This window comes from Asparagus officinalis, chromosome 3 (genome assembly GCF_001876935.1).
Source record: "Asparagus officinalis chromosome 3, Aspof.V1, whole genome shotgun sequence".
Lineage (NCBI taxonomy): Eukaryota > Viridiplantae > Streptophyta > Magnoliopsida > Asparagales > Asparagaceae > Asparagus > Asparagus officinalis.
The window spans coordinates 11,617,243-11,641,321 of NC_033796.1; the positions used below are offsets into that span (position 1 = coordinate 11,617,243).

General features: G+C 34.5%; 2 protein-coding genes across 3 annotated transcripts; one reads left to right on the plus strand and one right to left on the minus strand.

Annotated features, from left to right (window-relative positions):
* On the plus strand, positions 6,040-23,646 carry LOC109833003 (RNA polymerase II-associated protein 3). Of its 2 annotated transcripts, none has more exons than XM_020400527.1 (10): positions 6,040-6,277; positions 12,627-12,669; positions 12,729-12,779; positions 13,001-13,051; positions 13,886-13,956; positions 14,068-14,170; positions 14,739-14,918; positions 15,096-15,215; positions 22,285-22,418; positions 23,153-23,646. In XM_020400527.1, exons 1-10 carry the CDS (start codon positions 6,147-6,149, stop codon positions 23,241-23,243), a joined length of 975 nt encoding a protein of 324 aa, XP_020256116.1. In that variant the 5' UTR covers positions 6,040-6,146; the 3' UTR covers positions 23,244-23,646. The 2 variants fall into 2 exon arrangements, with proteins under 2 accessions (XP_020256116.1, XP_020256117.1); XM_020400528.1 differs by having other exon boundaries at positions 23,168-23,606.
* Positions 6,299-10,513, minus strand: LOC109833002. The gene has a single exon (XM_020400526.1). The coding sequence runs from the start codon at positions 9,342-9,344 to the stop codon at positions 6,921-6,923; it is 2,424 nt and encodes an 807-aa protein (XP_020256115.1). The 5' UTR covers positions 9,345-10,513; the 3' UTR covers positions 6,299-6,920.

Consider the following 24,079-nt stretch of genomic DNA (forward strand, 5'->3'; position numbering starts at 1 on the left):
CATTTCTACGCGTCTTACTGAAACTCTTGAGTTGTGACTTCTTGCCTTTTGTGTTTTTTATATTGATACTCTCTTGTTTGTTTTTTTTTTTTTGGTTAGTGTTCAAAGATTAGAAACGCTTCATTTCTATGCGTCTTAATGTTAATTTTAAAATTTTTCTTAAATGTCTCAAAGTGGAATTGCAAAAAGCTACTAGTTTTATTGTGCATATATTGTACGTACATAGGCCCCTTCATAGCATGGAGTTTTTGAACTTATCAGCCTTTTAGTTTTATTTTGGAGATATATATCTCATGAGTGAATGTTTTTATTCTTTTATCATCAATTGATCGGTAAAAGGGTCATAATTTTTTACTTAGATGGTCTATCTATGTATGTTAAGTAAGTAAATAATGTACGTGTAATCAGAAGTACCGTGCATTCAATACATAAAACATTCCATATCTTTGGCATATTTACATGGAGGGTTCATGTTTCATGTTATTAGAGCATGTATTGGAGACGATCTATGTTTTGTTTTTTTTTCCTTTTCCAAGTTTGATTGCATATATTCTTCTTTCTATTTTCCATGTCCCAAGTTCAATTTTATTCATTCTACAATTCTTTATTCTGTCTCCTTTTTATTCCGATTCATTGTTTTCTCGTCGTTTTTGTTCTGTTTTTGTTTTCATTTGATGTTAGATCATTTTTCGCTGATTTCTCTGGTCATCGGATCCACAAACAGACACAACCTTCATTTTTTATTGGATATAAAAATATGTTCCTGGATATGATCATATGTTACTGTAAATGGTATTGCTATGTTATTGAATAAGTAACTAATTTACATGTAATCTAAAATACTAGGTATTCAATATATAAATACCCCATATCATTTAGAAATTTGTATGGAGGGTGTTCCCGTTCAAATTAATACTTCTATAATGTTAGCGACATATCAATAGCGTGCATTTGACCACGGACATAATCGATTAAAAATGCAGTTGAATTTGGGGTGGGTACCATTTATATATACTGTTTATTTATATACAAGTCCTCAATAAATAAACCACCAAAATAGTATAATGTCTTCTTTGAAAAAACTTCATACCGGCTATCGTTCTATTTTAAAGGTCATATGCAACTAACATTAGTTTAGAAGTATTATTAAGCTATAGTTTTATAAATTGATGAAGAATAAAAGTATGTTAGATCATCTTTCATGTGATAACAAATTATTATTGTTATTGCTGAAAGGATTTTCCAGGTCTCTTTGAGCAACTTATCTACCTAATCTCTCGAAAATATTACGTTTTCCCCCACCAAACACCGATATCATTATCCAAAAAAATATCCTACATGTTCTCCTTGCGGAGGACTAAAACTGAATTAGAGTGTTTTAATCAATAATTTTTGTACCCTAATGCCTCTTAACAAATGCATAATAACAACTTACGATATTATAGTTTTCAATTATGCGGACCCGATTTCCTGTATAAGCCCATTTCATACAATTCAGAATTCGGAATACCAAAACCACGATAATCTAAAAATAAAATCATACTCCCTTTAAAAGCACGAGTTCGGAAAATATTTTTTAGACAAATATACCCCTTTATAGTTTGAACTATTTTATCTATAATCAAATTCTAATTTTCAATGGTCAATATTACCCTTCATTATTTTGAATATTTTATTTATATCTTAATCTACCCTAATCATACGGAAAATCTTTTTTAGACAAATATACCCCTTTATAGTTTGAACTACCTTATCTATAATCAAATTCTAATTTTCAATGGTCAATATTACCCTTCATTATTTTAAATATTTTATTTATATCTTAATCTATCCTAATCATAATCATATCTTATCCTAATTCTATGTGAACCATGTTTAGCTTAACAATTTTAAAAAATTAATATTAATAAAATATATAAAACATAAAAATAATATTAGTTTGTTAAGATAAAGAAATTACAAGTAGATAACATATTATAATACATGAAGTATTGCAAAAAAACCATAAAAAGTTTTAAAATTATAGAAAACACCCTGAAAAGTTCAAAATTATAAAAATCATCCCAATGTCTCAAAACTTAAAATAAAAAACATGAAATTAAAAAATTAACATCAGTTTGCAAAGAATTTAAAATTTACAGTTAACACCTCAATGTCTCAAAAATTAAAGAAACACCCTCAAAAATTTAAATTACAGACAAGCACATTAAAATTCTAAAATTTTAAAACTTACAAACAACACAGATGAATTCAAGAGATTACCATGATACACCTAAAATTTTTGACATTTAAATTTAAATTTTTTAATTAACACCCTCAATATCTCAAAAATTATAGAAACACCTTCAAAAGTTCAAATTAAAAAAAACCACCCTAAAATTCTAAAATTTGTAAATAAAATAAGATGAATTCAAGATATTACCCTTAGACACCTAAAAAATTAAAATTTGCCAAAATTAACCTCAAAATTTTTAAAAAACTACTTCAAAATTTAAAAATCGTAAAAAAAACTCTAAATTTTCAAAATTTTTAACTAGCACACATCAAATTCGTCGAATATATATATATATATATATATATATATATATATATATATATATATATATATATATATATATATATATATATATATATATATATATATATATATATATATATATATATATATATATATATATATATATATATATATATATATATTAAAATTTCTAATTTAGGGATTTACTATCCATTTTCAGCATCTAAGAATAGTCTAAGTTGATACTGGTAAACAAAAACAATAAGAATTGATTAAAAACATCCGGTTAATGGATAAAATTTTTAAAAATATTATAGATTAAAAATTATCGGCACTATATAAATTAAAGTAATTTCATATAATTTTAGTAATAAGTTGGGGTAGCCAAAATACATTCGTAACATTAATTGATAGATGTTTAAATCCATAGAAATGATAAAACACTATAATATTATACCTTAGCATTAATTGATTTTAATTTAGAAACTTTAATCTTTGACGTTAATAATATTTATAGGGTAAAAGAATACAAGGAATTACATATGGAGAAACTATTAGAATATTTAGAGATAACTTTAAAAGAATTGAGTTATTTCCATTGCAAATGGGAAAGTGATGGAAATAAATCTAAAATTCAGAAAACGTCAATGAATCACTTGAATTGGCATTAACATAAGACATATCTATTAATGAAGCACTGAATGAGTTACATTAAAAAATAATTTAATAACTTTATCCTAATCAAAGAAAAAATCTCCATGGAAGACATAAGAAAAATTAGTAAGTATTCATAAATTCCATACTTTGTTCTTCAAATAAAATATTAATATTATAATCTAAGAGAAATTGGTAATGAATAATGCAGGTATTTATTTTAGATCTTTATGGAAAATGACAGGGATAGAGCAAATGTAATATTATCGAAATAACAGAAATTCTTATTGGATGCACATCAGAAGAATTCATTTTAGAAGAAAATAAAGAGATAGCTTCTAATTTATTTAAGTAATAAATTAGGAACACAAAGAATTTTATATATATGAAATTAATATTTATTCTCATTGAAATAGAAAAAAAATCAAAGTCTATATTTTGAGCAGTTTGTGTTGAACATCATAAGTACATTTGACTTCTTTGTAGAGTTAAATGAGATGATAAAAAATTAACGAGCCCAGGAAAGATAATAGCATAAAAAAAATACAAAATTAACCTGATGTCACAATTGATATAGATGATGAAGACAATACTCTAGAATTGCCCGAGAAATGATAAATGATAAACCTGAAGAAGGATTGATCTTAACTCAATAAAAAATAAAATAGAAGAAATAAAAAACAATATTTTTTGAATATTTTATAGGATAGTTTAATTATTTTGAGTGAAATTAGGAATCTTTAGAAGGGAGTTTCATGAATTTTTTTAGTACTTTTATATTCTTATGTGGATGTTTTTATCATATAAAAGTATACTAGAGTTAGTATTAATCTTTAATTTATATTTTTTTATGAAGTCTATCAATGATTAGGAATAAACTTCATATTCTCGTTTGCATCGTTTTAACATACTTTAAATCAATTATTTTGCCATATTGATTTTAAATATTCACCATCCTTGTATAACACTATTTTAATATTTTTTACTTTGCAATGCTATACTTTCTCAAATAAAGCTTAGTTTCATATCGGTCAAAAATAATATGAAAATTCAAATTATTTTTAAATTATATTTGTTTTTTTTCAATTCAAATATCAACATAAAAATTTAAATTGGGTGTATCCCATTTAAACAAACATAAAAAAATAATCGGGATGTAAGAGTTTAAAGAAAAAATGAGCACAAACTGCCAAAAATACTTAATCATGGTATTAAATCACGTGCATTGCACGTGTGTAAAAACTAGTAAATTACAAAATCACGAGTAACTGAAATCAACGATTGAATTTTATGTTTGATAAGACTCGTTCATGTACAAGAGTTACACCCTGTATCTTAGAGCAAATAACTGATTCAGTCGCTTTAATCTAAAATTATAAACTAAGATCTGTTCAACTTTATATGCATTTAACGATAGTTATCTACCCTGAAAAACAAAACTTTAGCCATGGGAATTAGTAACACCTCATGTTCACTCTTGTTGGAACATAACATTGTCTCTTCTTCTCTCTTTCGAATCTAGTTAGGCTAAACTGCACTTCAATGCCATACAGTTTTATCAACTTCGCACTTAAGTGATCCCTCTTTTAAAAATAAGCAAATAAATACTTCAAAGTATTTAAATATTACAAATAAATGCAAAGTTTCAAAATGTCGCATATTGGTGTCCTCTTGCTCACCCAATGTTACATACACATACTCTCAATTTGTAAATGACTTCACTTAAATACCCAAAATTTTCTAAAAATTATACTTTAGTATTCTCTGTTATGTGATGTTCTTGGATGCATAAAGAAAGCGGATTTTTTTTACTTTAAAGTATTTATCTATAATATTTAAATAATTTGGGATATTTATTTGCTTGGTTTTAAAATAGAGGTCACTTAAATGCAATGTTAGTAAAACTGTAGATCATTTAAGTGTAATTTGGTCTGAATATAACAGATGTCTTAGATTTCTTTCCGAATTGATGGACCGTAAGATATCGGGCATTTATCGTATCTAGGGGCATGTTTGTTTTACAAAAATAAAATGGAAATTGCTTGGAAACTCTCTGACGCATGCATCTTAGAAAACTTTGGCCATGGTTTGGTTCACAATTTATTTTAGCAAATCGTTTTCTTTAAAGAGGTGAACGGCATAAATGTGGAAATCCAATTTAGTGTTTTTATGGTGGAAATGACCAGAAATCTACAGCTAACAATATTTAATGCCTCAATTATCCTTTTCTGCCCCCTTTCTACTTTTCAACATCCAAACTGGAAAAAAAAAACCTTTTATTTCTTGTTTTGGGTTTCTTATTCTTGCCATCCAAACTGAAAAAGAAAAAAAAACTTTTATTTCTCATTTTGGGTTTTCAACCAAATAGTGGATTGATATTAAAAAAAGGTTTTCCACCCACGATTCTATTATTGGGAAAAAAAACTTTTCTAAGAAAGCATTGAAAATATGCGGAAATGAATTTTTTAGATGAAAATGAGTTTCCTTTATATTATGGAAATGAACAAACAGATCATTAAACTCCCAATCTTTTTGTCAGTTCTATATTGGACCCCCACACCTTCATGTTTCAGAATTAGACCCCAATCCTACTGTGTCATTTTAAATGACAGCATGTATTCTTAATTTATACCGCAAACCTATTAGTTTGTCTTAAATAACACCCCATTCCGAACAAATGTGGAGGTTTGGGTGTTTTTGGGCATGAAAAGAAAATTCGAAAATGTTATAGGCTGGGCCGACCCAATTCTCTGAACACTTTGGATTTAAGCCCGTAGCAGCAGATAATTGGGCCGAATGAGGCCCCGATTCCTAGGTTGGCCCCACTTATAAAAACAGCGTTCTCTCCGATATTTACCAAATCTGCCATCGATCTTCACTGTTTTACTGCAGCGCTGCTACTCGAACTGAAGAAGAAAACAGAAAGTGGGGCGAAATAAAAAACCCTAACCCTAGAAATCCATCAAAAGAGATCATGGCTGAAGGTGGTGGAGCGTCGTTAAAGGATCAGGGCAACGAGTTCTTCAAAGCTGGGAACTATCTCAAAGCCGCTGCCCTTTACACTCAGGCCATCAAGCTCGATCCCTCGAATCCCACCCTCTACAGGTTTCTTCCTCCCTCTCAATTAAAGCGCTTGATCTATTATTTTTTTCCTTTCGTTTTCAGAAGATCGAATCGTTTCGAATCGTTTTCAAAAGATTCAACTTTGCAAAGTGAACTCCCCTTCAGCTTTTGATCATTTCGGTGCGGAGTCGATCTGTGAGGTTCCGAAACCCCTGCTCATCTTCCTGAGCCCATTCACAGCCATGGTTGTGCCTGTGGTGAAATTTGAGAGAAAATAGAGAAGGAAATTGAGAGAAATTTAGACAAGAATTAAAGATTGAGAGAGAAAGAGAGAAAGGGAACAGGAGTTGAGTTTGAGAAGAAGAACAGATTCTATTTCATTTCTTTCATGATCCGTGTTTGATCCTTACAATCTTCTATTTATACAACTCAACTTCAAAGCTTCCAAAACAAATGTGCACAAACAGTTTAAACAGAAAAAACAGAATCAGTTAACTGTTTGCAAGACAGCCTATGTAGTTCAAAGTCTTTGCAAGTTAGACCCCAGCTTTGCGTATCAGTCCAAAATCTCTGTATCAGTCCATGTTCTTCAGCTCTATTGACAGGTTCCAGATTCCGTCCCTGACAATTCCCTCCCCTTAATTTGGACCTTGTCCCAAGGTCAAATGTAGGTAACTTTTTAACCTTAATTGGGGACTCCGTAAAGAAAAGAGCACAGTGCTCTTTTAAGAGAGCCCATATCAGCAGGAGCAATAACGACAGCCTTAATTCCCCTCTTTGGAAGCTCATTCTCAATTAACATCCTTGTCTTCCTATAGCAACCAGTGGTTGTAACGATATGGCCACCTGTAGGAACCAGGGCTGAGAGCACCGCACAACTGACATACATGCCAGAGGACACAAACAAAGTAGTTTCTGCCCTCTCTAATTCACTCATCTTCCTCTCCAATACCTTGGTAATTGGGTTCCCATATCGCCCATACTCAAAGCTTGTATGCCCACCCTCCTTGAAATCAATCAGCTCATCACAGTTCTTAAACCAGTACGCAAAAGTGTTTATTGAATTCGTCTTCAGACAGCATCCATATCTCTCTGCAACATAAGACTCATAGGATTCGTCTCCTTCCTTAGGTGGATTCATGACGAGGCTTGCCAGAATTTGACCAGATATATTTGAGCAAAGATTTACTGATGCCACCTTATAAATCTGTTCTCTCACTTCAGTGCTAAAAACGGTAACCTCCATATAGCTACCTTTCTTTCCACGTTCTCCATCACAACCCTTAGAAACTGACTGAAATGGTACTAAAGAAATATCCTGGTCTTCGTATCCCATTGATCGTGCAATCTTCTTTAAGGAATTAAATTTCTTGTGTGCAACATAGATATTTTCTTGGTAGACCCCATCTTCTAGGAGAACAAGACCTTCTTTTTTGCAGAATTCCACTATTTGTCGCTGGTTTTCTTCTGCAAGAACCTGCCCGGTTGGATTCCTGGGATTTATGACTACAAGTGCCCTAACAGTTATACCCTTTGATCGAGCATCTTCCACTTGCTTCTTAAACTCAGAAATCTCCAGTCCCCACCCTGTTTCTTCAATGAGGTAATATCGGACAAAATGGCCGCCATGAAGAGCAATCGAAGCAGAGTATAAAGGATATTGAGGGATGGGGCAGAGGATGCCATCTTTCTCTGACCTCGACAGTAATTGCATCATCATGTGGACAGCAGGGCTCGCTCCATCGGTTGAGAATATATCTTCTGCTTTGCAAGGATAACCATTACGAGCAGCAATTCCAGCTGCAATTGCATCATGTAATCCTTTGATACCCTGGCTGTGACTGTATGCACCTGTAGCTCGACCAGGAATCTGGTCTAGGATCTGCCAAGCTCTTGCTATGGAATCCACACTAAATAAGGCATGAGTTTCATCTCTGTCCAAAATTGTTGGATAATCACACAAAGCAAGAACCTCTCGGAAAAAAGTAACTGGCTGCTGGTCTAGAGACTGTGGATTCCCAATGTTACAATTAAGTATCTCAACAAGGGGATGGCTACCTGGTTTCTTTTGTAGCTCTTCTTGAAGGCGCTGGGCATTGATAACGATCTCTCCACGAACAACATACTCACATTCCACAACCTTTTGCAATTCCTCATCGGCAGAAGACGAGTTGGCCCAAGAGGACGCGACAACCTGAGCAATTCCAATGTTGCCGTAGTTCCGACGAGCCTTGTTGCTGAGCTGGCGAACAAAATTAGGTGGAAACTTGAGGATGAGAGCTGAGGAGAAGCCGTAACCGTTCGAAAATGGCAATTTCTTGTTGGGTTTTTTCTTCTTCTTGCTTAAGATTGGCCATGGCGGGTTCTTGAGCTTTGGCTTTCTCTTGCTTGAGATTGACCATGGCTGATTCTTGAGCTTTGACTTTCGATGGAGACGAGAAGACTGCGGCTTCTTCATCTTCTTCTTCATTGCATCAGATGTTGGAGATCGGTGGAGACGAGAAGATTGCGGCTTCTTCGTCTTCTTCTTCCTTGCATCAGATGTTGGAGAGAGATAAGCGTCTACTTTAGGCGATCGATTCCAGTACCTCCACGAGCGCCTCAAAGACCCCTGCAGATTCTTGGTGGATCTCAATGTCTCACTGAGGCATTTCGTCGAACACCTTTGTTGGGTTTTCTTGGAAGAAGATATCTGAGTTGAATTTGGAGAGACTGGGAAAGATTGGAGATGGGTTTCGCGGGAAAAGGGTTTCTTTGTTGGATTTGGCGATTTGGGGAAATTAGGGTTAGAGTGGAAGCACGTTGAGCTGCTTACAGGAACACCAACATACTTCCTCTGAGATTGATGGTTGCTTTCAGTGAAATCAAACATGGGTTTTCTTGATTCGCTTCTTGATTCTGAGCTCAAGAATCGCCGATCGTTCTTCGTCCCTGAACCCCAAATTCCTTGGCCTAGATCCGTGGAGTTCCTGAGTTCTTGGAGAAGTTTTGCATTCTCTTCCAGCTGAGAAAACATCTCCGCCCAGTGTTGATCGAATAAGCTTTGCTCTGATACCAATTGTGAGGTTCCGAAACCCCTGCTCATCTTCCTGAGCCCATTCACAGCCATGGTTGTGCCTGTGGTGAAATTTGAGAGAAAATAGAGAAGGAAATTGAGAGAAATTTAGACAAGAATTAAAGATTGAGAGAGAAAGAGAGAAAGGGAACAGGAGTTGAGTTTGAGAAGAAGAACAGATTCTATTTCATTTCTTTCATGATCCGTGTTTGATCCTTACAATCTTCTATTTATACAACTCAACTTCAAAGCTTCCAAAACAAATGTGCACAAACAGTTTAAACAGAAAAAACAGAATCAGTTAACTGTTTGCAAGACAGCCTATGTAGTTCAAAGTCTTTGCAAGTTAGACCCCAGCTTTGCGTATCAGTCCAAAATCTCTGTATCAGTCCATGTTCTTCAGCTCTATTGACAGGTTCCAGATTCCGTCCCTGACACGATCTGTAGTTGTGAAGTGGAAGGATTAGTATGTTAGGGTTTAGGGTTTGTAATTTCGATTATACGACATGTGGGGTTTTGAGTTTTGAGCATTAATATTAATACGGCGAACTAGTAGTAGTATGCGAGTTTTGATAGAACTATGCACCTCGAGTGTCACTATTGCAGTACTATGGTTGATGCTGCTTCACCTTTGCATGGTTGTTCATTGTATTTGGTTCTAACCATTTTGATAAAAAAAGCCCATTTTGATAAGAAAAGCTTAAACCAAAGTTTCGTGGAGACTGAGACATGTAAAAGTTATTTGGGTATGATACGTTGAGTCTACAGGCGACAAATTTTGAGAAGGGCGTGTCGTACTTGTATCAGATCCGGCAAAGCTTCATTGTAGACGTGTCTGGCTGTCTGTCTTACATAAGCTTAAATTCCTCTTTTTATTGTTTTCTATATTCTACTGTCATTTCCATATCCTATTTTTTAAGGAGTTTCCAGCCTAAGAAAAGCTTAAAAGTTAAATCCATGTTTCATGGAGACGGGTAAGCCTAAATTATTTGGGCTTGTAACATTGACACACGACGAAGTTCATGAAGGACGCATCATACCTGCATCAGAGACAACAAGACTTCATGGCAGAAGTGTGCGTTACATAGGCTTAAATTCCTCCCTTTGTTGTCTTCTATATTCCTTTCCACATGCTATATGTTTTAAAGAGTTTCCATGTCTTATGTCTGTGATATCCATATCTGGATCTGTGTTGGTCTGATTTTAATATCTGGATCCATTTCCATGTGATATCCACATCACTATCCATGTCCTTGCTTCTTAAATTGGAGTTCGAATTCTATCAGAATTCTGCACTACATGTGACATTCTGAGTAATGTAGAGGGACAGCGAAACAAGCACCCCCCCCCCCCCCCAAAAAAAAAAAAAAAAAAAAATTCTGCAATATATTGATACACGCCACCACCATTCACAACGTGGATAATATTGTGTCACTTGTGTTTTACTTAGTGGATAGTTATGTTTTGTGGGTAGCTGTAGAGACAAGAGTGATGTTAGTGGGTAGAGATAATATTAGTATGGTTATATATAGTTGTTGTAATGGAGATGAGGGTATGAATGAGAATTATTGTTTGCTTATCCTCTAGTTCTTCTCTTTATCTTCTTCCTCTGTTCCTCTTCTTCTTCCTCTATCAAATTCAACCTCATCATTGGTATCAAAGCCAAGTTTCGACCATGGACACTCGTGACAAAACGAATGCCGAATTCCGCAGTGAGGTCAATGAAATCTTAACACGACATGAGTCCAACTTTGATCAAATTAATGCTACACTCCAAATGGTGTTAACAGAACTTCAAGCTCTACAAACCGTCCAAAGCCCACATACTAATAATCTTGAAACTAACTCATTTGCTTCAGGAGAATCCTCACATTCGTCACAGGCTGCTCGTTCTACCACCAATAATGACCACCGTCACCAACACCTCAAATTGCTCTTTCCAAGGTTCAAGGGCGAGGACCCAACTGGCTTGATCTACAAAGCAGAGCAATATTTTGATTTCAAAAATATTGCCTCTGACCAACGAGTTTCGCTAGCGTCTTTCCATCTTAACGACATTGCCCTACAATGGCACCGGTGGTTCACGAAATTTCGCGGACCACTTACATGGGATGAATTCACCAAAGCTGTCCTTCTCCGTTTTGGTCCAACAAACTACGAAGACCCGTTGGAAGCCCTAACTCGGCTTAAACAAGACTCAACCGTTGCAGCTTATCAGGAAGCTTTTGAAAAGCTTTCTCATCGCATTGACGGCCTACCCAAAAATTTTCTCATTGGTTGTTTTATTGCAGGACTTCGTGATGACATTCGCCTCGATGTAAAAATTAAGCCGCCCAAGACCCTGATAGATGCAATAGGAGTCGCTCAACTAATTGAGGAACGAAATCGGTTACACAAGCAACCGAGCTAACCATTTCGCTCCTAACCAGCTTCTGTGGCATCAAAGGTGACCACCCCCAACCCAACAACTGATGTATTAGGTCCTCCACCCGCTCAGAGTGTGAATGCAAGTTCAAATACTACTCCAACAACATTCCGTCAACTCACCAACCAAGAGGCACGAGACCGTCGAGAGAAGGGTTTATGTTACTATTATGCTAAGAAGTTCATCCGGGTCATCACTGTAAACGTCCACAACTATTTATGATTGTAGATTCACCATATTCAAGCCACGATGATGATAACAATGTTCAACAAGAACCAAAGAGTCAAGAAGCAATTTCCGTTCACTATCCTTGCGGACAAGGATCCTTAAGGGTGGGCGAATGATACATGCCACCACCATTCACAACGTGGATAAGTGGGTAGTTGTGTAACTTGTGTTTTAGTTAGTGAATAGTTATGTTTTGTGGATAGCTGTAGAGAGAAGAGTGGTGTTAGTGGGTAGAGATAATATTAGTGTAGTTATATATAGTTGTTGTAATGAAGATGAGGGTATGAATGAGAATTATTGTTTGCTTATCCTCTAGTTCTTCTCTTTATCTTCTTCCTCTGTTCCTCTTCTTCTTCCTCTATCAAATTCAACCTCATCATATATCTCAATTGGTAAGAATGCCCTGTATGTGGCATGTCCATACTGATGTATATTACTTACTGTAAGTTGGCTGTACTTATGCTGTTTATGTAATTTAAACTTTGGGTGGTGCTTGCAACATGTGTGTGCTGGTAAATGGATAGGCTGGCCTTTTTGTTTGGCAAATTAAAATTTCAAATGCCCCTTCTTCCTGTAATCGCCTGAACTGATTATTTACTGAACTTCTATTTCAACACCTAATATACTGATATGCTTGTTTTTGTTTCTTTTTCCTTTTTCCTATTTTGTTTTGTTGTTGACAGTAATCGTGCAGCAGCATTCTTACATCTTGTCAAACTCAATAAGGCTCTTGTTGATGCTGAGACAACAATCAAACTATCTTACATCTTGTCAAACTCAATAAGGCTCTTGTTGATGCTGAGACAACAATCAAACTAAACCCTCAGTGGGAGAAGGTATGTAGGGCATGTCCTTTTGATTGTTGATGCTGAGACAACAATCAAACTAAACCCTCAGTGGGAGAAGGTATGTAGGGCATGTCCTTTTGAAACTTTGTTGTGTCTTTTTCATCGGGTCTTAATGTTAGTATTCAGATTCAATATTCATGCTGTCATCCAACTTTACAGACAATTTTCTTGTTCTTAGCTTTTACCACTGTCATTTGGTACTATTTCAGGGACACTTCAGGAAAGGTTGTGTTTTGGAGGCAATGGAGAGACATGAAGATGTAAGGTCACAATTTCTATTTTTTGCGTTTATTACGGACTATAAAAGCCTGGCCAATCACATTTCTTCCCAAATTAATGAATTTAAATATTTATATTTATACTTTATGATTTATCAATGAGGCCTCTGTTTATAAGTGAACTAAAAGGAATCAACATCATCTGGATATTGTAAGGTGTAATTCCAATTCAACCCTGATTTACCAATTGTCTGACATTTGGATTACCGGCATTTCGTGGAATTCTGACCATAGATTATCTGTATAACTTGAAGGGAAATTATTAGATAACTAATAAAGCATCCATACTTTATGATTAAAGACGCGCATGGAAAACCACTATAGCTTAAACTAAAAAGTTGATTTGGATGGATGACGATACCATAAAGTACAAGGATAACAAATGACTGAAGGTAGCTCAAATTGCGGATAAGAAAAATTAATGTGGGCATGCTGGAGACTGATGGGTGCTATGTGGAGAGGGCGGGATCTTAGCTAAAGAAGCAACTAGGGCAAAGGGTAGACCAAATAAGTGTTTACTGGGGGAGGATAAATTCTCTGATACAATGTGCTAAACTGAGGTAGCCTTTCACGGAGCTAAACAGAGAACTAAGTAACTTTGTAGCGGATTTACATTTTGGATATGGACTTTGTTTATGCAATTGCTTCGTAAGAAGGTTTATCAATTCTAAGGTCTCTGGTTTAATGGTCCTGGTGGCGATGAAAGATAGGACCTGTATCAACTTGTCACCATCAGCCATAGAGGACTTGTTTTTCTGCTCTTTGTTAAAGTGATTTCCTAATCTTTTGTCTTTTCATTTTCTTTTTATATTGCAGGCTATCATTTCATTTCAAGAAGCCTTGAAGTTTAATCCAAAGAGCTTAGAAGTATCCAAGAAGATCAAGAGGCTCACACAATTAGCGAAGCCTTGAAGTTTAATCCAAAGAGCTTAGAAGTATCCAAGAAGATCAAGAGGCTCACACAATTAGCAATAGAAAAGAAGCAAGCTGATCAAGAGGCTCACACAATTAGCAATAGAAAAGAAGCAAGCTGAAGAACGCGAGAGTATCAGGTCCAGCGTTGATATGAGAAAATATTTGGATCCTCTGAGATCAGAAATAGTAAGTTAATAATGAATGTTTTTGTTTGATTTTAGATATCCAACATAACTTGTAACTTTCTTGCATCATTTCATTACTTGTCATGGTGATGACTTCCATGAGACAATCTAAATGGATAGGTCATCTTAATCAGTTAACGTAAGCTTGATTCCTAGCAAATATTATCAGTTAATCTATGTCAATATTAGCTGCAAAATGAGTCATGACAGTTTGCATCTTAGCATCCAATAGATGCACATGATTATTATATTCTCCATGTGAAACATTGTTCTCCAATTACTGGTTAGGCAAAGAATTGAGTAACACACTGGTGTAAGAAAAAAGAAATAGGTAACAAACTGCTAGATCTAGACTGAAAATGATACTTATCCTCTGTAACTCTTGCACCTTGTATACAAGTATATGAAGGTTCTTACAACCTAAGCTTTCTTCAATGTCTCTTATAAATGCTTGCACTTAGCAGATGAGGTAATTTATTATTTATAACCCTATGCTTATGTAAACTAAACGCTAATGGTAATCAGGAATACTATTCCCATCATTAGCTTACTTGATTTATTGTTTGCAGTCTGGAAAACTTGGAGCTGTGGAGGAAAGTGAAGAATTTTTTTCTTTTGCTGTTGAAACGATGGAGTCAGCTATAAAAGTCTGGCATGAGACTGGAAAAGTGGATCCAAGAGTCTATTTCCTTCTCGATAAGCAGAAGACACAGACGGATAAATATGCCCCGGCTGTCAATATCGATAAGGTACTATGGTTTTACCTTGTTACAACTGTTTTTAGATTGAAGATAATAGATTCTATGATATGCATAAATCTCTTCAATAAATGAAGCCATTTAATTATAAATAAACAGTCTCAGATACTAACTTCTCCACAAGGACGTAGTATGATTAATATTCCTGTCTTATTTCCCCTTTGCTAGGCATTCGAGTCTCCAGAGACGCACAGTAGCTGTTTCACCTTTTTAAGACAGTATGCAGAGGAGTCATTTTCTCAGGCTGCTTGCTTGGTAGCACCCAAAAGCATTATATCGTATCCACAGGTATTCTATCTGACCTTGTTTCCTATCTTCTATTGAATATTCATCCTATGTCACAATCCCTCATTCATTATTTTCCAGGGGACCTCCTACTTGTATCGTACTAGTATAGTGTACGTGCAATGCATGTGACATACTTATTTTATATTCTAAATTTTTTTCATGGGCAAGAAGGTAGTACACTGGCTTGAAGGAAAAAGATAAAAAATTGTTTGTAGAAAATTATTGGAAAGAAGTTTTGAGTGTTTTAGTACGTACATTTACAAATAAAATGAGTATCAATGAATAAGGATAAATAATTTTTTGACCGATTCGTTGTTATTGGCTTCTTAGGCTGAGCATGATATACGTGTAGAACTAATCGATATTGAGAACAAAAGTAATGATAATTGTTGTAGTAATATCTGAGCATGATATACGTGTAGAACTAATCGATATTGAGAACAAAAGTAATGATAATTGTTGTAGTAATATATTATGTAAATAGATTAGTAGAACTAATCGATATTGAGAACAAAAGTAATGATAATTGTTGTAGTAATATATTATGTAAATAGATTAGATATGTGATGCAAAGCAAAATATGTAGATTTTGTAGTATTTAATACACATACCTAGTAACACATAGAAAATGTCTATTTCATTTTAAAAAATTTGTTCATCACAACCTGAACTATAGGTACAGGCATACAAATAGTATTTGATTTTGGACATACACAGATGTAACAGTTGTTTCTAGGCATGCATCAATATAATTATATGACAAAACTTACAATAGTTCTTCCCAATATTATAATAATATTAAATATAGAGAAGAGAGAGAAGAGAGAGAGAGAGAAAACGGGAGGTGAGCTGGCAGCGTAGGAAATTTCCTACGCTGCAAGTGTATGACATGTGAGCCCCACACCGATATGACTAGTAAGGGGCTCACATGTCATACACTGGCATGTAAGGATTCCTACGCTGCCAGCTCACCTCCGTTTTCTCATATAATAATATATATATATAATATATAATATTATATATATAATATATATATATATATATATATATAATATATCAACTTAAACACAAAAAATATGACTGAACAGATAAACATTCAATTGGCAGTGGTAAACTAAAGAGAGCAACTATAGTTACACAGCTAAAGCTAAATAGTTAGGGTTATCTAGATATTAGTCCTAGAATTTTGAGTAGTTATATGTTAGTCCTTCAAAACTTTGTAATTACTCGCAAGTCCATCTTGATCTAAGGGTTCTTACAAAGAAGGAAGGACATAAGTTTCACGGTTAAAAAATGATGTTATTGATTTTCTCTTAGTACGAGAGATGAAATCATGTTATCAAACATATGGTCCAAAAGAAAAGGAATTTTTTTTAGATTCAATTTGGGCTATTTGGAAAAAAACCTCTGCTTTAACTACAAAAATATGGATACCTGAATGTTGCTCCCCTTCTCATCCATATCATTTAATTAGCCAAATTAGAACACTTACTTCTATAGTTGCTCGGGTTCGGGGGGAAGTTTTTGATGAATAGCTTAATTATCAATTTATCACTATTCTTTTTAAAGATGCAAATTCACTAAATTTGGGGGTATATATGGAAGAAAAACTTTTTTAATTTCAGCTACGACCTATTTGTTGTAATAACAAAGTAATTTAAAAAGGACACGTAAGCAAAGAAGTCCTTGACATCACCATTCCAGAGCTTGAACCACACAACCAGAATTCCATCGCCTAATATATCTATATGTAAGTAACTGAGAGAGCTTTTCTTAAACATCAAACAACATTATAGATCAATTAAATCAAAAATTTCAGTTTATATTATAAAACATACCTTTGTTTTGGTTCTCAATTCCTAATTCACAATTCCAACAAGCTCTTGATCTTGTAGGGCTCCTTATTGGCTTTCATATACTTTGACGTTGAGGTTGTTGGCTATATGTAATAAATTAAAAAATAAAAAATATTTCTTTCTCTAACAATCAACCCAAATTGTTTTTTTTTTCAGAAGGTCTAATTTTAATCTAGTTATAAAGGTACGCACCCTTCTGTTCAATTATGACCATTTGTTAGCTTCTCCATTATCTTTCGTAAGCTCGTCGACAACTGATCTTGTGATTCTGGTTGCAAATTTGAAACCTAGGGCTAGGATAAATTCAAAGGTAAACTTGTAAAATTTTATGCGAGATTTGATACCTGTTGATTATGAGAGATAAGGAAATTGTGAAGAATGAGAGGTTGTAAGTGATTGCATTCGAGTGGCTTGAGCTTCAGTAGCAAGTGATCCCAAACGGATGTTGGGAAATGGCTCATCTGTCGTTGCTCAAAATCGAGCTAAATAAACATTGTGAGCACTTGTAATCCTAAGCACTTACTATGATCAAACTAATTTTAATTGAGAAAGAACGATGCAACACCACATTTGGAATTCCAAACCCTCCATTTTAATAGATTTTAATTGAGAAAGTGTAAACGTCACGTCTCCACCTTTAAAATTAATTAACTCTCCATAATTTAATTAGCTGATTTTAATTGAGTGAGAGAGCCATAAATCAATCTTTGGAATTCAGAGCAAGCAATTTGGTTTAATACATTAATAAACATTGTGAGAGTCGCCTGTAATCCCAAGCACTCACCATGATCAAACTGATTTTAATTTAGAAAGAAAGGTGCAACTCTACCTTTGGAATTCCAAGCACTCAATTTTAATAGATTTTAATTAAGAAAGCGTAAACGTCACGTCTCCACCTTTAAAATTAATTAACTCCATAATTTAATTAGCTAATTTTAATTGAGAGAGAAAGCCATAACTCAATCTGTGGAATTCAGAGCAAGCAATTTGGTTTAATACATTACCCTTTATATTTTAGTGCACATAGTAAAGTTTACAAGATGGTACATAATTGATTTGAAGGGGGTATGGTTTTGTGTAATTATTACATTTGATGATTTAATTAATTAAATTGGGTTGCATATTAATTTGAGTGCAATATGGTGATTTGAGTGAATTTTGAAGGATATTTTGGGAAATCAAAAGTTTTGACACTCATATTCTCTTTTATAAGTAGTATAGAAGTATAGATTATATAATATATAACAATAACAAATTGATATATCAAAATAATTAAACATATTATTATTTAAAAATAATATGTAATAATTATAATATAACATAACACATTAAAGTACAATAATTGTTCTAATACATTATACAATACTATATTGTATTATATTTAATATTATAATACTATAATAATGTAAAATAAATATTATAATATTTTATTTATAATATATTTTAGTATAATTTATATATAAAAGATTAATAATATGTTTAATATTAATGTTGTAACGGGTCAAGCTAGTGTTGACAAAAAACACTATAAAGAAAACACTATGGTACCCAAACGAAGCCTAAGTTATTGACCAGTCATAAGGTTGGCATTACAACATATTAAAAAGGTGAATTTCACAAAACAACCCCCGACTTTGGTCTATTTTGAACTGAGCCCCCAAACTTATAATAATGTCACTTAAACCCCCCTACTTTTGGTGTTTACATGAAACCCACACAAGCTTTGACCTTTTTCAAAATGCGCCTTACATGAAAAGGTTGGGGCTTTATGAAGTTTACTAAACTGAATCTGAGAAAGTGGTGTTTATATGGTTAGGGAGATGTTGAAAAAAAGTTAAAAGAGTTTATGGGGTTTTTGTGAAAACCCCAAAAGTTAGTGGGTGAGGTGAGGTGGGTTAAACCAAAATGAGCCGACGCTGGGAATTTGTGAAATTTACACCATAAAAGAGTACTAATGTGTCTGACTTTTCTGTAAACTTCATCCAATCCCTAATATAATAATATTCTGTAATTGCAATAAAAAAATAAATAATCAAGATTGCAGAAATAACTCGGATTAAACCCATATATACCTTCCATTAGCAGAGGAGACAAAAATTTCATCTTCAAGAACTTAAAACGACTCATTTCTTTACATAATTCTTAAACCTAGCAACAACTTCAAAAATTTATCGAAACAAAAGAATAAATCATCCATTTCTTTACATAATTCTTAAACCTAGCAACAACTTCAAAAATTTATCGAAACAAAAGAATAAATCATCAAGATTTTGTAAATAATTTAAACCTAGCAACAACTTCAAAAATTTATCGAAACAAAAGAATAAATCATCAAGATTTTGTAAATAATCTAAATAAATTATATGATAGAATAATAATTTAAATATAATTTGTACCTTCTGTCATTTTTTAACAAAAAGGTGCAATGTTTTACCTCAATAAAGCATCAATGGGAGCATAGGGCTGGGTATTCACCAATTCAAGAAATTAATCATGATTTTGAGAATTTCACCTTTCCGGCCATTTGAGTAACAACCACCACAATGATCCCCAAAGTCGTTTATCACCCTCGGAGTATACACTGGCGCAAACTGGGGGGAAAACGTAGTTATCATCATAAATTTAAATAAAACAAGATTAAAATTTAAAAATCAAAGATGACCCTAGAAACAATTCATTGACGCAAACTGGAAAAATAGAACACAATTCTCATTATAATCATAAACTTACATAAAAGAAGATGAAAATTTAAATTATGTGATAGAATCATCAAAGGTAAGTTGAAATGTCGGGAGCTATATTTGAAAGAGTAAATGAGGTTTAAATGCAAGAATAGAAAAATAAAAGTGAAGTTGAAAGGTTTAAAGTTATATTTGGAAAGAGTAAATGACAAGATTATGTGAAATTAACCTTAAATGAGAGTTTAATGTGCATAGAAAAAATTAATTAAAGAGAATATTGAAGGTTGGAAGTTATATTTGAAAGAGTAAATTATTTACTAATACTAATAATTTAATAAACAAAGATTACAGAAAAAGGGCAAAATAGGGGAAAAAGATAAAAATATAGGAAATAATTAGAATTAAAAAATTTGTAAACGGCAAAATAGGTATGCAAAAGTTTTAACATTTGTTTTCTCTTTTAGAAGTAGTATAGATTTGTCCACTATAAATTGGGAGAAAAGACAGTAGACAATAATGATTAGAATAACACTAAAAGGGAGAGGCTCAGATTCATAAAGCTTAGCTAGTTTTGCCTAATTTGAACATTCAGATCATTGGAAACAAAATGTGTTGTATATGTTCAAACATATGCAGGAGGCTTACTGCAGGCTTTGCAAGGGATCTGTAGGGTCGAAAAATTAAAGATTGATTGATTCTCTTGTTTTAAAAAAAACGGGTTCGATTATTTGGTACGAAACCCTTATAATCACTCACATGCTCTCTCGATTACAGATGAAGAGAAGATTAATTCAGCTCCTCCTTGTTTAACGTGAGTTCTTCGTGGCGAAAGGATGTTTCTCCCGATGCTTGAGTCGAGATTGCCTCCCGTTGACGAACAAGATTGCTGAAGCTTCTCACGTTAGTTAGCCGGCTGGAATCAAAATTCGAACTCCGGATTTACATGCAGAAGCTCTGATCTCTGATGATTCTCGAGGTCTAAATTGTCAAGAGTTTGAAGTCTGAACCGCCAGAACTTCCAACCAACTCTTCATAACTGTTTGCGGTTATTTATAGAGCTTTAGCACGTAATTGACGTGCTACAATTGTGGGGTCGTGGGCGTAACCGACTTCTGAGATTTAACCCATGTTGATTAATGGAGCGTAACATACTCCTTAGATTTAGCCCACGTAGGCTGACTTGGTCCTCGTGGCCGTTACGGCCGAACTTCGTGTGGATGATGAGCCTCGTTGCGTGACGAGGTTCGTTAGACAAGCTTCGTCTTCGCTGACGAGCTTCGTATTCATTGACGAGCTTCAAATCTTGTTTCCAACAACAAGCTTTGTTATTTGAGATGAGGTTTGTCATTGTAATGACCCTCGTCATGCTTGTTATGAGCTTCGACGCTTCAAGGCCAAATGATTAGCCGATGATCTATGAAGATCCATGAGAGTGGAGGAGAGAGGTTTTTTGACTAGCCTCTCCATCTCCGCCCTTCTTTCATGTTGATCATGCCTATTTATAGGTTTAGGAGTATTATGGAGTGAGTTAATGAGCTTTAACTCCTCTTAAAATGAGGGAGTTAGTGGTCATTAACTCTCCTTAAATGGGTGAGTTAGTGATCATTAACTCTCCTTAAATGAGTGAGTTATTAGTCATTAACCCTCCTTAAATGTAGCATCTGAAAATTATGACAGACGAAGTTCGATTATGCGCAAGGTTCGTCAATAATGGCAATGGTGATATTTATCTTCAATGACGAACTTTGTTTCTGGCTGAACTTCATCTTCAATGATGAACTTCGTTTCTGGCGAACTTCGTCTTTAATGACGAACTTTGTCTTCAATGACGAACTTCGTTTCTCGACGAACTTCATCTTCAATGACTAACTTCGTTTCTGGGCGAACTTCGTCTTCAATGACGAAGTTTGTCTTCTGAGGGGGTGAGGCGTTGCTTGACGAGGTTCGTCTGTGGATGAACTTCGCCTCCTAAAAGGACTTCATTTCCTAGAGGAGTTTTGTCCGTGGTGACGAACTTTGATGTCGAGCTTCGCGACGCAGCGAACCTCGTCTTTTGATGTCGAGCTTCACTGCGTGGCGAACCTCGTCTTTTAATGTTGAGCCTCGCTGCATGGCGAACCTCGTAGGCGAAGCTGTCAGGCGAGCTTCAATCAGTTCAGGCGAGCTAAGTTATCAGGCGAACTTAGCATTGCAAGCGAACAACGAAGTCTAGTCTTATAGGCGGACTTTAGAACATGCTGCGAAGAACGGGTCATAACTTTCAAACCGTAAGTCGGAATTGGACGAATTATATATGAAAATCGACTATCTTGACGAGACGGAGCCGACCAAACCGACCCCAAAGGGTTCGGTTTGCTCCTGTCCGTTTCGCCAAATTCCTTACGGTTTGAGAGATATTAGCGTTTCTGTCAGTTTTGAGCTTCTTTGCTAGGAATTATAGCAATTTTTATTGCCCACAGGATCTTACTACCTTTATATTTTGTATTTTTAATTCTATAAATAAAAGTGAACAGCTTGATGATTCCTTTGTAGGTTTGGAAAGGTCAGGGATCAAGAAAATGGAGGCATGGGCAGGGTGATGGCTTCTTTGTGCAATTTGAGTCACCTGTGCTACGAAAGTTGTGGTTTGTTCCTAGTTCATCTGAGAAGGGGAAAACCTTGTGCAGGTATTTTTATACTCTTATCTCCCATTACAGAAAGCTTCATTGGTAGTTTTTTCAATGGTACATCTCTATATGAGCTTCAAGCATTACTTACATAGACATCGAGGGGCTGTTTGGTGGTAGAAACCTTGGAAATGGGTTTCTCCCCGCACCTTGCAAATTGGTTTATTTCTTTTGTTTGGCTTCGGGAGAAATGGTTTTGAGGAAATGTGTTTCCCAGATCCCATTAATTTCTTGAAAACCCACTTCCAAATGTTGAGGTTGGAAATGCGCTGGAATTCTATTTTTTTGGGATTAAAATGGTTAAAAGACGGGTTTAAATTCAAAATATTACAAATCTCCCCATTTTCCAATGCAATGAATTCCAATTTTGAGTTTCAATCCAAACAATAGAATTACAAAGAAATGAATTACCCCCTTCTTTTCCATTAGCATTCGTGAAATTATTGGTTTTGAGAAAGCTATGAAAACGCTTGGAGAAGCTTTCTCAGTTGAAACCCTTTTTCTATAGTTATTGGAAAACAATCAAACAAGCTCTTAGTAGAACAACTATGATCCAAGACATATTGAGCAACTCTTAATAATACGGCCATTCACTTATAACTCTCGAATTGCCCTAAATTTCATGTTCACATGCAACACTATTTCCGTGAATTCTCTACATGACATTAGAGGTTAGTCATTGCTCCTCTGTAAAGATCCTTTCCTTCTTTAGTTGAGTATCTTACACTGTTCAGCCTTATTTCTCTCAGGGACCCTGCAGCTTTGGATGTTAGTGCTCATGAAGTGCTTCCAAGGATTTTTAAGGAATCCAACTCACCTCTATGAACACCCTTGTTGTTTTGAGACCAAAGATGGTTCCAAGAATGGTATAATATAAAGATCCACCCTCATCAAGCTTAATTAGAATATCGAGGATCCGTAATGACTGCAATGCAAAGAATCGCCACTAAGGTTTATCAATTTTGTATATTATTTTTTGTAACTGTAGTGTAAACAAATTTTGCTAGTTGAAATCATCATATGCTTATTTACTTGTAAGATATTTGTCATCTCACGCGCATGCCACTTAACCTGTGTTTAGTGAGTTTTCCAGTCAATATCTGTAGATTGCAGATGAGTGGTTGTGGTTTTGGTTCAATTCATGATTTGGTTCTTCAATGAATGTCAGGTTTGGCCGTGTTGTATAAACATTTTCTTCTTATTAGTAATGGAGTGTTTATCTTGCTCATGAATGTTTCTTATGCATCCGTTATAAGGCAGAAGAAGGCTGCTGATCACCTGTAGCCTACATCAGCCCACACCTTAGTTAAAAACCGAGAATTTATCTTGCTCATGAATTTCTCCTATTATGGCTTGCAACCTGGTACTGGTGCTTAAACGAGTGTAAATTGGAGGAATGCATTTAAGCTATACTCCCCATTGTAGTGATGATGGTAAGCAAAAAAATAGCATAGGCCTTAAATGCATAACTTCAGGAGCTGTAATCATAGGCGAGGAGGTGATTGTGGAGGATCAACTTCCTCTGGAGGTCAGCATCCTTAAAAGATTATTGCGTTTGAGGCAATCTCTCGGGCAATTTATCTTCCTTATTTTAAATATTCCCGTCATTTCTTTTCAAGTTCTATTAGTATTAGTAGTTACAATATAACATGCGTCTAGTA